This window comes from Plectropomus leopardus, chromosome 23 (genome assembly GCF_026936395.1).
Source record: "Plectropomus leopardus strain MGB_pleo_1.0 chromosome 23, ASM2693639v1, whole genome shotgun sequence".
Lineage (NCBI taxonomy): Eukaryota > Metazoa > Chordata > Actinopteri > Perciformes > Serranidae > Plectropomus > Plectropomus leopardus.
In genome coordinates this window covers 633418-646398 of record NC_142198.1, presented here as the reverse complement: position 1 = coordinate 646398, position 12981 = coordinate 633418, and the positions used below count along the sequence as shown (strand labels likewise).

The 12981-nt window shown below is 40.2% G+C and overlaps 1 protein-coding gene across 3 annotated transcripts in view; it reads right to left on the bottom strand.

The window, feature by feature from the left end:
- Positions 1-12981, bottom strand: part of sorcs2 (sortilin-related VPS10 domain containing receptor 2) — a 671324-nt gene that overhangs the window by 89782 nt on the left and 568561 nt on the right. For all 3 annotated transcript variants that reach the window (XM_088073963.1, XM_088073964.1, XM_088073965.1), the window contains exons 9-10: positions 11702-11881; positions 4926-5072 (exon numbers count right to left, since the gene is read on the bottom strand). In XM_088073963.1, the coding sequence (XP_087930089.1) occupies positions 4926-5072; positions 11702-11881 (327 nt within the window). The remainder of the gene's footprint in view (positions 1-4925; positions 5073-11701; positions 11882-12981) is intronic.

Sequence of the window (12981 nt, the reverse complement as noted above, 5' to 3'; positions counted from 1 at the left end):
AACAGGCAGTCAGCCATTTTGAATTGGATTTTTGGCAATTTCGGGCCTCATACTTTACAATCTTGTCCTACAGGATTCATCAGATGTACTCCAGAATTGGTGTGTCCATTGTCAACCCCTTGGTGATGAAAAGTTATCACAGGTCTGCACAAAACTTTTACAGTTTTCCTGTTTTTTGATATCTCGCCAAAACAGGAAATTGTTTTAACTTTAGTGTACATTGTCAATCTACATGAAACTTCATAGGTTTGATAAGGGTCCCGCCCTGAACACATCTGTATAACAAAATTCACTAGTTGTGATAGTGCCACCCAGTGGCCACAGGAAATAACTTTTTTTATACTTTTATCAACTTGGCCTACACAATTAATCTGATCCAGTTGAAATTCTGTTTGTAAGATCTTAAGGAATTATTATTTTTTTCTCCAATGAATCTGAGCGCCGAACGGTGTGAGGACCCTCTTGAAACTGAAGGAATTATTAGGGCCCAAACACTGATCGGTGCGAGGACCCTCTTGAGGCTCAAGGAATTCTTCTTCTTCTTCTAATTATTATTATTAGGGTCTGAGCATAGAATGGTGCGAGCACCCTCTTGAAACTGAAGGAATTATAAGGGCCCGAGCACCGTGCGAGGACCCTATTGAAATCCTTGGAATTATAGTTATTAGGGCCTGAGCACCGAATGGTGCGAGGATCCTCGTGAAACTGGAGGAATTCTTATTATTAGGGCCTGACCGCAGGGTGACCGCAAAGGCCCTCTTGAAACTGAAGGAATCATTAGGCACTGGACGGGTGCAAGGAACCTATTGAAACCCAAGCAATTCTTCTTCTTCTTCTTCTTCTTCTTCGTCTTCTTCTTCTTCTTCTTCTTCTTCTTCTTCTTCTTCTTCTTCCTATAAATGAATTACCTTTTTGGGGACTTCATCATACTCAAAAACTCATGAAAAACTCATGCCATTTTCAGGGGTCGTGTTTTTTACATCTTCTCCCACAGATTTCATCTGATTGACTTCTGAATTAATACATCTTCTCTGAAGGACTTGGTCATCAAAATTTAATTAAAATTAAATCTTCGCCACCAAAGACGAAGTTGTTGTACCTTCACTTTGCATCAACTGTTTGGTCCTAGTTTTACAGTTGTGATCAAGGTGCAGCCCTGAACACATCAACATGTCATTTAAGTATGATACTTAAGGTGCCACCAACTGGAAAAAGTAAGCCTCTTAACACAATTATACTTTGATTTCCATGACATTTACATGGATTGGTCTACAAATTATTTAGACCAAGATGACGCACAGTTTGTGTGTTATCTAGTGGCCACAGGAAGTATTACCCCACATGAATTATCTAACTGAAGGACTGAAACTCTCTGCCTGTTTGTTCTGACTTTCACTGAAATGAAAGATCATGGGACATCAAAAGTTATTCAATTTCTGAATTTTCATCACACCATGTGGGCGTGGTTAGGTTCTTCTTCTTCTTCTTCTTCTTATTATTATTATTATTATTATTAGGGCCCAAGCACCGAACGGTGTCAGTCATGAAACTTCATACTTATCAGGTCTGGTGAAAAATTTTATATTTTAATGGTCTCGTGCGTGGGTGGGAGGAAATGCATCAGTGGCACCCCCTATTGATTTTTTAGCAAAGCAGCCCCCACAGCACATTTTACCTAGAGCTGTGAAACTTTGGAGGCCTGTGTAACACCCTAAGATCTACAAAAAAGTCTCTTGAGGCCATACCATAAAACCAACAGGGCGTCGGCCATTTTGATTTGAAGTTTTAATGTTAGTATGTTTTTGGCCATTTTCAGGGGTCGTAATTTTTCAAACTTGACCTAGAGCTTTCATCAGATTTATTTCAAATATTTTGGCTACCGTCATAAGACCTTCATGAGTTTTCATCACACTGTGTGATCTGTATGAGGCATCTAATTTGCATGCTCTGCTATGAACCAGGAAGTAAACAGTAAGTGGTATGTAACTCTGCTGTAAATGGTCCAATCTGCCCCAGACTTCACATATTTGATAGGAGTCCCACTCTGAACACATCTATATGACAATTTTAAGCGATAATGAGAGCGCCACCTATTGGTACAGTAAAGGCAAAGTTTTACACTAAGCTCCTAGCAGGTTGACTCGATAGATCTCAAAATGGTTTCAAAAAATCCTTAAGACGTTGATGATGTTTGAAAATGAACTTCGCCCGCGATGGTCAGATCTTTATAAATTTCACAGATTTTATAAGAGTCCACTCCTGAAGACATCTGCAGTGCAATTTTGAATCTTAGTCATAGTGGCACCTATTGGTAGCAGGAAGTTACTTTTTTTAACTCTTTGATTTTTCCCTTGTAGCACGTTAACTCAAATACCCTCATATTCAATTACAATACTGTAAAGACCTTAATGATGCACAGAAATTAAACTTTTGAGTTTTCTTCAAATGCTGTTGCCCAAATTAAGCATTATTGACCATAAAACTGGAAGCACTTTTTTAGGGGCAAAGCATGCACCAAAACTCACCAAACGTGGCACACACATCCGAAGTCCTAAAATGCACTGATGTGCCAAAATGGCTCTGAAACGCCCCCTACAGATTTCAGTAAAGCAGCCCCTGTGGTACATTTCACCTAGAGCTACAAAACTTGGGAGCCATGTGTAACAGCCCAAGACCTACAAAAAAGCCTCTGGACCCATACCCTAAATCCAACAGGAAGTCGGCCATTTTGAATTGAATGAGCAATTTCGGCTTATTTTTGGCCATTTTCAGGGGTCGCAATTTTTTGATCTTCAAAAAAAAATTGATGGATCTATCTTCTATTATTTATTTATTTTTTTTTCTTTTTCTCTCAAATGAATTGCCTTTTTGGGGGCTTTAACATATTCAAAAACTCATGAGACTTTGCAGACTTATCAGGTCTGGTAAAAAGGATAAGACTTGCTCTCCCTCTACACTGTCTCTCTGTGAGGTGTAATGTATGGATGTCAGACTGCGGATGAATCATGCTCTTTGCTGTGAGGATTGACGATGTGAGCTGACCATGCATCAATTTTGTTGAGGTCATGTTCCAGGACACCACCCTCAGCGTAACTGTTGACATCAGTGAATTTGCTGTGTCTGTGGTGGATTTTATTTATAAAACAACAGAAGTAACTGCACCCAACCAGCATTACCAAAAGCAGCCCTGACGCTGTAAACACGCACAGCAGCTTGTCTGGACAACAATTATAAAGCAGCAGCCTTATATGGAAGAAAAACAGGATCATATCCCAATCCACAAGTTGAAGGAGCAGACAGGATCACAGGATTTGAACTTGCACCTTGTATGTTTTCATGTGATGCATAAATGATTGAAGATAAATGGAAGAGCTAAGCTGAGGATCTCACTCTCAGCCCTCAAAGCAAAATACTCATCCTTCCTTTTCTCACTTCTGGTTCACATTCTGAAGAGCCAGTCTCACAATTTGATGGCGCAAGGATGCAGTTGCATCACTTTTACACAGAGATGGAGCTATAGAGCAGTATCGAAGTTTCCTCTTCATACCACTGTAGCATTTTTGCACAGAGCCAAATGACGGCAGCATCATTCCACTTCAGTTTGTGATTACTCACTGCATCACAACATCCTACGATCAAAAGATCATTCCTCTTCTTTGAATGAGCCAATAATTGTTAACTTCTACAGCACACATAAACACGTCATCAAAACTTCACACCTCCTGACCCATGGTCATGTCTTTCTAGCTGTACATTTTACACAAAGCTCGTTTTGGGGCTGTTACTACGTCCATTCCCGTTCAGAGGTGAGAACACTTTGTCCACCCATTCTGCCATTGGATGTTATACAGAACAGCGAGGCAGCATAACGGCATGATATCCCAGCCTTGAACAGGCAGTGTGAATGCAACTAATGTGGGCAGATCCAAAGTCTGACCATTTTGATGTCTGCTCTATTTAAAAATATATATACTTTAGTAATAGTTTAGTATCACAGCTAGTTGATAAGACATACATAAACAAACAGACGCAAGCAGACTGACAGACAGAGACTGAAGATTATGTGTGATTAGAAAAGAGCAGAGCAGCAGAATTGTGTTTTACTCTATTACATCACTTCCGCAGCTTGTTCAACTATCACGTTTGTTAGTACAGAAAAAGTAAAGTAGGCCTAAAGCAAAAAGGCACCATGGTTTACTGACACCAAATTAAAGGAACCTGTATCATTATTGGCTCACATGTGAACGGTACCCCACCGTCCTCACAACTCTCTGTCTGTTTCCGTTACAGCTGAGCGGGAACCCACAGGCAGGTCTTCCAGCCCAAGTGTTTTATATGCACTCGTCATAGTGTGACTGACATGCACACCAGCTATACATAATATCTACTGCACATCTGTAGGGATCCCTCCTCAGTTGCTCTTCCGAAGGTTTCTAACATTGCTTTAACCCTGTTACAGGAGTTTTTTGGGGAGTTTTTAGTAGATGATGTGAGGTTCTAAGGGCAGAGGGATGTCGGATGCTAAAAAGCCCCCTGAGGCAAACTGTGTTTTGTGATAATGGGCTTTATAAATAAAACTGACTTGACTTCACTTGGCATCAGTGTCTGTTGCTAACCATGGACAGCTAAAAGTTTCCGGGTGGATCTTGCACTTGTAAGCTTTGCTTACACATGTTCAGCAATCTACACACCTCGTATTCTGCGTGCACCAGACCATGACCCCAAGATTGGAACAGTTTGACACAAATACACAAACTGCTACAGCCCTAAATACGCCACCTGCCAAAGTAGCTAGTAAAAGTTACTGTGTCATTGCAGTGGTGCTGAAGTCAAGCCCTGACACACAGTAATAATAACACATTCACTTTAAAGCTGCAAACTAAAGGCAGTTATGTCTCACACTGGAGTCCAATAGTGGAACTTACCACTTTGCAGCTGATGGGCTTGCCATTCATGTCAGTGGTGGGTGGTGTCAAGGGTTCCCAGGTTTGTCCTTTGTTGTAGGTAATGAGAGTTGTCATTTTGCCATCGATCTTCTGATTGGCCAGGAAGACTCCTTTGATGCCACGCACCTGGGAAACAGATAACAACAGCTAGAGTTAACTTTACAAAAAATCTGAAGTTCTCATTTGTGGCCACAAGTGGAAATTAGGCAAGGCAAGGCAGCTTTATCTGTATATACATTTACACATCTTTGTGTGGACATTTCATAAAACAGGGCAATTCAACGGGCTTTACAGATAAATTATATATATATATATAACATAATAAAGGATACAGATTTACAATAAAATAATGAAAAGACAATAATTAAAGGGTATAAACAATCACAAAATGATTTACAAGATATTAAAATAAAAACCACCATTAAAAATAGCAAGTGCAGATGAGAGGTGCAAATATAGATGTAAATGCAAATATATAAATATAAATAGAATGTGCCTGTTTAAAGGTCTGGTGAATGTTACTTCGAGGCTGAAAGGGCAACCACTGACATTTAAACTGCAATGCTGTTGAAGTTCAGCTCACTGAATCAATACTTTTTGTGGTGGTGAGGTTGCTATCTACAGACTTAAAGTACCCTATAGAGTTAAAACATTAAACAGTGAGATGATGATGAAGACAGCACACACAGAGAGATTTAGAGTGTGCCAGGCAGCATGTCAGACATGTCTCCATCTACAGACTCCCACAGGCTTCATGTTCTTTTTTCAGCACTTATGTTACAGAATGAATCGAGGTAGTTGTTTCAATCAAAGTACAGAAGGCTTCTTGTATTCGTTCTGGCCTATGAGCTCCCCTCCTTTCTGTCTTTACAGATGCAGCCACCTAGAATTTCCTGTTCCGTGATGGAGCCCAGGCCAATGTGAGCAGAGCCCTGCTGGGATCAGGCTGGTCTGTGGCTAGAGTGAGATCCCCATTGATGACATAAAGAACGTGGGGCTGACTCATAACAATCCCTGAGCGCTATGTGTGGAAACCAGCTGCAATGTTTTAATTTTTTATCCACCAGCAGTAGTGACAGCAGCTAAAGTGGTTTACTGCACCTGACATCAACTGACAATTCAGGAGTTCTTCCCATACAGAGCATGCTTTTAATGATTATTGTCATATCATGATCATATCGTGATGATCAGGTCATGAATATATTAATGCTGAAGCGTTTTATGAAACCCTGAGTGTGGGGGCATCTAAGAGATGCAGGATTGTACACTGATTAGAGGATTGATGGTTTGATCCCAGGCTCTTTCAGGCATATACATTAAAGAGAAGTTTGATTCACAGCTGTATTATCTAGGTGTGTTAGTCTGAAATTTTTCTGACATCAAGCCAACGTACTGAATGATATACAGTAAAAAAAAATTAAATTAAAAATGATGCACAGTAAGAAAAAAATGTGTGTGCAGACAATTTGCTGTGCAAACAGGCCAGGACTAACTGATGCTACCTTTTCTTTTTTTTTTTAAAACAAAGACAGGAATAATGTTAACATTTACAGTTAATAAAACATGCATTAGAGAGCTGATTATTCATTGTTATTTATCACCAATAAGAGGCCTATTCAGTCAATATAATTTATTTCACTTTGATTTGGCCAAAAACCAAAGTGACTTCCACGTGTCCTTCATTATGGGAAGGTGTCACTATACGGGCCTAAATGCAGTTCTAAAGTATAACATTTAAATCTGCTATATCTGCTATACCAGCTAGAAAGCCTCTGGATTAACAGAGCAAGCTGAGGACCACCTTCATGGTACCTGTTATGGTACCTTGGTCAAACTTGCTTCATCGTAACAAAGGAAATGAAAAAAGACAAAAACTGTGAGGCAGACTGTGTTTTTTTTTTTTTTTGTACTTTAAAGTTAGTAAAGTGAAATGTAAAATCAGCAGTGGTGGAAAAAGAATTCCAATCTTTTACTTTTCTTTTACTGAAACACTCTGTTTCAAGTTCAAGTCCTGCATTCAGAATTTTAATTCAAGTGAAAGTATTAAGTATAAAATGCTAAAAGTATGTGATAATTCAGAATGGGCAATATAATTTTTATATATATATTATTATTTTATTATTGGATTAAAATTATTCATTCATTAATGCATTGATCCCATAAATGTTGCAGCTGGTAAAGGTGGAACTCCCCTTAATTACTTTATATATGAGTGGGTCGTTTAATTAATAGTAATACATTATGCATATTTAGATTACTGATAAAAATACAAATAAACTAAAGTGAGTAACTAAAACTAAAGCTTTAAATAACTTGTGAAGTAAAAAAAAATAATATTAGCCTCTAAGATGAAGTAGACCTTAGTCTAAGGACAGAGGGATGCCCTATGCTCTTAAGCCCTCTGAGGCAAACTGTGATTTGTGACAATAGGCTTTATAAATGAAGCTGAATTGACTTGACTGATTGATTTTACTGAAGCTGCTCTTACACAGAGATTGCAACAAAGCCCCCCCTTTATACCACCCCTGCATTTTTACACAGAACCAAATGACGGCGCCATCATTCTCCCCCAATGTGTGATTATACACTGCATCACTCCATCCAGCAATCAAAAGAGGCATGACCAGCAAGATGTTTACCAGCAAGATATATCAAATGCTACACTAGCCTCAAGTGTAACATATAATATATGCATGTCCAACACTTTCTAAATAGTAATAAAGGCATAACATGTCAGTCTCATTGCATCTGATCTCATCCTCTGCTAGGAGGATAAGGAGCTCCAGAGTTCATTGTTGTCCCAGTTTGCAGACATTTATGGACGCTGTTCTTCTTTGTATTAGCTGCTAACTGCTAACAGCTGCCATAGTGTGGTCACCAACAAATCCGTCATCAACACATCACACCTCCCCACACATGATCATGTCTTCCAGATTTATGTTTCACACCTTGCTTCAGCACTGTTACTACTGTATGTCTTGTCCTGGCTGTGACACTTGATGACTTTGTCCCACCTTTCCGGGATTAGACATTACATAGAAAGGGGTGAGGTGCCGAGGTGGCGAGGCGGCGAAACAGTGTGATATTCCTGCCAGGCACTGTGAATGTGGCTTGTAATTACACTCCAGTAGGTAAAGAGTCCTCGGAGAGGACAGATCTTACATATAGACTGTGTTTGAATTTGGAATCAGTGTTTACAGGGCTAAATAATTACAAACAATATTCATTATGAAAGCAAAGTTTGGTTGCAGAGTACGCAATGGGGTCCTTGGCCATAACAATTCTTCTCTAGACCCCTCCCCAATGTGACCAGTGATGACATGTTTAGCCGCATGACATCACTCAACTGCTGGTTGTCGTGCTGGTGTCCAGCAAATGATGTGGGCTTCGTTAATAATTGGCACTCCTTTTGTGGGAAACCTGGTCTTATCCGAAGAGACGGCACCCATCCCACTTTGGATGGAGCTGCTCTCCTCTCCAGGAATCTGGCCGAGTTTATGAGAGGCCCAAAGCCATGACATCCCAGAGTTGGGACCAGAGTGCAGAGTCACTGTCTTACACGCTTCTCTGAGCTTCTAGCACAGTCACACACCTATAATGTAAATGTTATAAAAACGGTGTCTGTCTCCCGACCACATCATTTGTTTAACCGCACACCTGGCTCATACTCTGAATTTCTATCTGAATTAACATTCACATGGATATTTATAGTGATAGCCTTAGTTCTGCTTTCTCCACACTTTTGGATTCAACTGGCTTCAGTCAGTGTGTACATAAACCCACCGCTACAATCACACCCTCAATCTTGTCCTTGCATACGGCATCGATATTGAAGATTTATTAGTCTTTCCTGAGATTCCTGCTCTGTCAGACCATTATTTGAACTATTTATTATTTTAACTTTCAATTTTTTATTACTCAACTACAAGCCTCTCAGTAAGAGTTACTATTCTAGATGTGTATCTGATTCTGCAGTGGCTAAATTTAAGAAACTGATTCCTTCTGCACTGACATCACTACCATGTCTTACTGAGAATACTCTTACCAACTTAAGTCATTTTCAAATTGACTGTCTTGTTGGTAATGCTACTGGCTCACTGCAATCAGCTCTCGACACTGTTGCACCCATCAAGAAGAAAATAATGAAACAAAGAAAATTAGCTTCATGGTTTAACCTCCAGATCCGCAAATTGAAACATCGCGAAAATTTGAAAGACATTGGCGTTTAACCAACATGGAAGAGTTCTGTTTAGTCTGGCTGGACAGTCTTAAAGTCTATAAGAAGGCCCTCCGCCATGCCAGGGCAAACTATTACTCATCATTAATCGAGGAAAACAAAAACAATCCCATGTTTCTTTTCAGCACTGTAGCCAGGCTGACTCAGAGTCACAGCTCCATAGAGCCTTGTATTCCTTCGGCCCTAAGAAGTGACGACTTTATGAATTACTTTAATGATAAAATTATAACTATTCGAGATAAAATCCATCACCTCTTGCCCTTACCTGACCCGACCCTGGACACAGATAGCCTGGATATGGCAGCAAGGCCTGAAATTTAGTTGGACTGTTTCTCCCCCATTGACCGCCATCGACTCTACACTTTGATTTCTGCATCTTAGCCATCAACATGCCTGCTAGACCCCATCTCAACTAAGCTCCTTAAGGATGTTTTGCACTTATTGGACAACTCTTTATTAGATATGATCAATGCGTCTTTATTAACAGGCTATGTACCACAGTCCTTGAAGGTAGCTGTCATTAAACCTCTTCTAAAGAAGCCCACTCTCGATCCTGAGATTTTAGATTTTTATTTTTAAAATCTTTGAGAGAGTGGTTGCTCATCAACTCCGTGACTGTCTCCAAGATAATAGTTTATTCGAGGACTTTCAGTCAGGCTTTAGAGTTCATCATAGTACAGAGACGGCACTAGCAAAAATTAACAACGACTTATTTATTGCTTCTGATACAGGTCTGGTCTCTGTTTTAATCCTATTAGATCTCAGTGCCGCATTTGACACTATTGACCATCAAATCTTACTGCACAGACTGAAACACTTAATTGGCCTTAAAGGAATGGCACTAGCCTGGTTTAAGTCAAACTTATCAGATCGTTCCCAATTTGTTCACATCAATGATCAACCCTCCGCACATACTAAGGTCTGCTTCAGAGTGTCACAGGGTTCGGTGCTTGGACCAATCCTTTTTGCTTCATAAATGCTTCCTCTAGGCAACATAATTAGAAAACACTCTATAAATTTCCATTGTTATGCTGACGATATGCAATTATATCTATCTATGAAACCAGATGAAACTGATCAGCTATCTAGACTTCAAACTTTCAATGTCTTAAGGATGTAAAAGCCTGGATGAGCCGTAATTTCCTGATTTTGAATTCAGACAAAACTGAAGTAATTGTTCTTGGCCCCAAACACCTCAGAAGCTCTTTTTCCAACAATATAATTTCTCTAGATGGCATTACCTTAGCCTCTAGCACAATTGTACGGAACCTCTGAGTTTTACTTATTTGATGAAGATTCATCTTTTGCCTCCCATATAAAACAAACGTCAAGGACGGCTTTCTTTCACTTGCACAACATTGCAAAAATTAGACATATCCTGTCCCAAACAGATGCTGAAAAATTAGTACATGCATTTGTCACCTCTAGGCTGGATTACTGTAACTCCCTATTATTTGGTTGCCCAACAAATCTCTTAGGTCTTTCCAACTGGTGCAAAACGCTGCTGCTCGTGTTCTAACGGGAAGCAAGAAAGGGATTTTAGCTTCTTTGCACCGGCTCCCTGTGAAATCCAGGATTGAATTTAAAATCCTCCTCCTTACTTACAAAGCTCTAAATGGTCAGGCTCCATTCTATCTGTCGAAGCTCATAGTTCCTTACCAACCCTCAAGATCACTGCGCTCTGAAAATGCAGGGTTACTTGTGGTTCCCAAAGTTTCCAAAAGTAGGATAGGAACCAGAGCCTTCAGCTACCACTCTCCTCTCCTATGGAACCATCTTCCAGTTTCGGTCTGGGGAGCAGACACCATTTCAACTTTTAAGGATAGACTTAAGACCTTCCTCTTTGATAAAACTTATAATTAGGGCTGGCTCAGGTTGCCTGGACCAGCCCATTGTTAGACTGACATAGGTTTAACCTGCCGGGGGACTTCCTCTGATACGCTGAGCTCCTTTTCCTTCTCTCAATGCCACCATCGGAAAATCATGCACGTCTGTTTACTGCATTGCCGTTTGCAAGCTTAGCTTAGCCTCAGTAGTTTAGTTTAGCTTTACATCTGTGATAGCCATGTGGTACTGTCACTACCTGGGGCTCGCGATTACGGAGCCTGGGTCTGTTGAACTGCTCTACACTAATCCCGTTGCCTCTCGGGAGCATTCCTGCTCCCTTTATTCCTAGTTTTCCCAGATCCTGGCCGTAACCTTGGCTGTGCCTGACCGTGCTGTGGCTGTACTGATACTGTACCCCCCGCTTGCCCTGATCGTGGTCTGGTCCTGGTTGCACCGATGCTGTGATCTTGCCTTTGGACACCTCCCTATCAATATACGCATGAGACCCATCATCACCCTCAACATCATCATAGAGTGCAATTAATAATTTCAGGGCAGAGGGCAGAGGGCAGAGGGATGTCGTACACTGTAAAGCCCTCTGAGGCAAACCATTTTTTGTGATAATGGGCTCTATAAATAAAATTGACTTGACTTGACTTGACAATGACCCCACTCCTCCACCCCTTCTCACCTCAAGTATGTCGATGAGAACATTTTCCTCTGGCTGCTTGGTGCTGCGAACATTTTGCAGGACGATGGAGTAGTAGACGCCCTGGGGGTCAGACTGGTACAGGTTATACGTGTCTGACTGGTACCACTCCTGGATGGCAAGGAAGACCTGGCTCTCATCCGTACTGACTATCTGAACATCCTGGGGTAAAGATGGAGGGGTGGCGGGGGAAAGAGAAGAGCGAGACAGAGTCAGTAAGTGTTTTTTCAATCAGTGGTGTTGGGAATTAAAAAATAATAGTTAAAATAGAACAGAAAACTAGTGAAACTGAAAGAATCAACATGAAAATGAATTGTGAAAACAGATGACAGATGATGAGAGTTCAGTGAGATCATGAAAGAAACAACATATGGAGGCAAAAACAGGAAAAAGATATCTGACAATGAAAAACAGAAGAAGAGGAAAACAAGGGAAACTGTAAGCCAGAAAACATACAGAGCTACAGTCGGAGAAACAATTAGAAGAGATAACAGCTTATTATAATAATTGGTTTTGGCATCTTGGAAAACTTGTTAGGTGTTGTAGTCATAGCTGGAGAGCCTCCAATGCAAATGGCTTCATCACTCATAAAAGACTGTAACAACAGCGCAAAGAGCGACTCAGCACTTTCTCCACGTTAGTGATTACATTAACATAACATTTGAAGATAAAGCCATCAGAGTGCAGAAGAAGGTGTGCCTCTAATCACTGATACTCTGCCATCATGCTCAGAAAAAATTCTAAAGCTCAATTACCTTTAGATTTATGGTTGTGACTGAGGTATTGATGGCTGTGCACCGATTTTCATACTTATTAATATACTGTTTGTGAGTCACCCATGAAGCTGTGGGCATATTAATTATAATAAAAATTATGCTACAGTAAAAACTAAATATACCGCCCTGCAGTTGTATGCCTCCGTATACAAATCAATCTTCTCTTACAGTTTACATCCATGTCTGTGAAAACATGGATGCTTCAGACACATCTTCCCCCTGACAGCAAAGAATATCTCTACAAACAGCAAAGTGTCAAAATTTATGTCACTAATTCAGTATCTGACCGAATGTCTCCCCTTCTGTTCCTGAGATATAATCTAAAGTAATGGCCAAAAAGTGTTTTCTGTAGACCTTTGACCTTCTGGATGTAAAATCTCATCACTTTATCATCATATCCTATTAAAGATTTATATTAATTTCCTCAAGATCTTCTGGAGATATTATGTTCAAGAAGAATGGTATGGATGCAAGGTCAAATTGAGC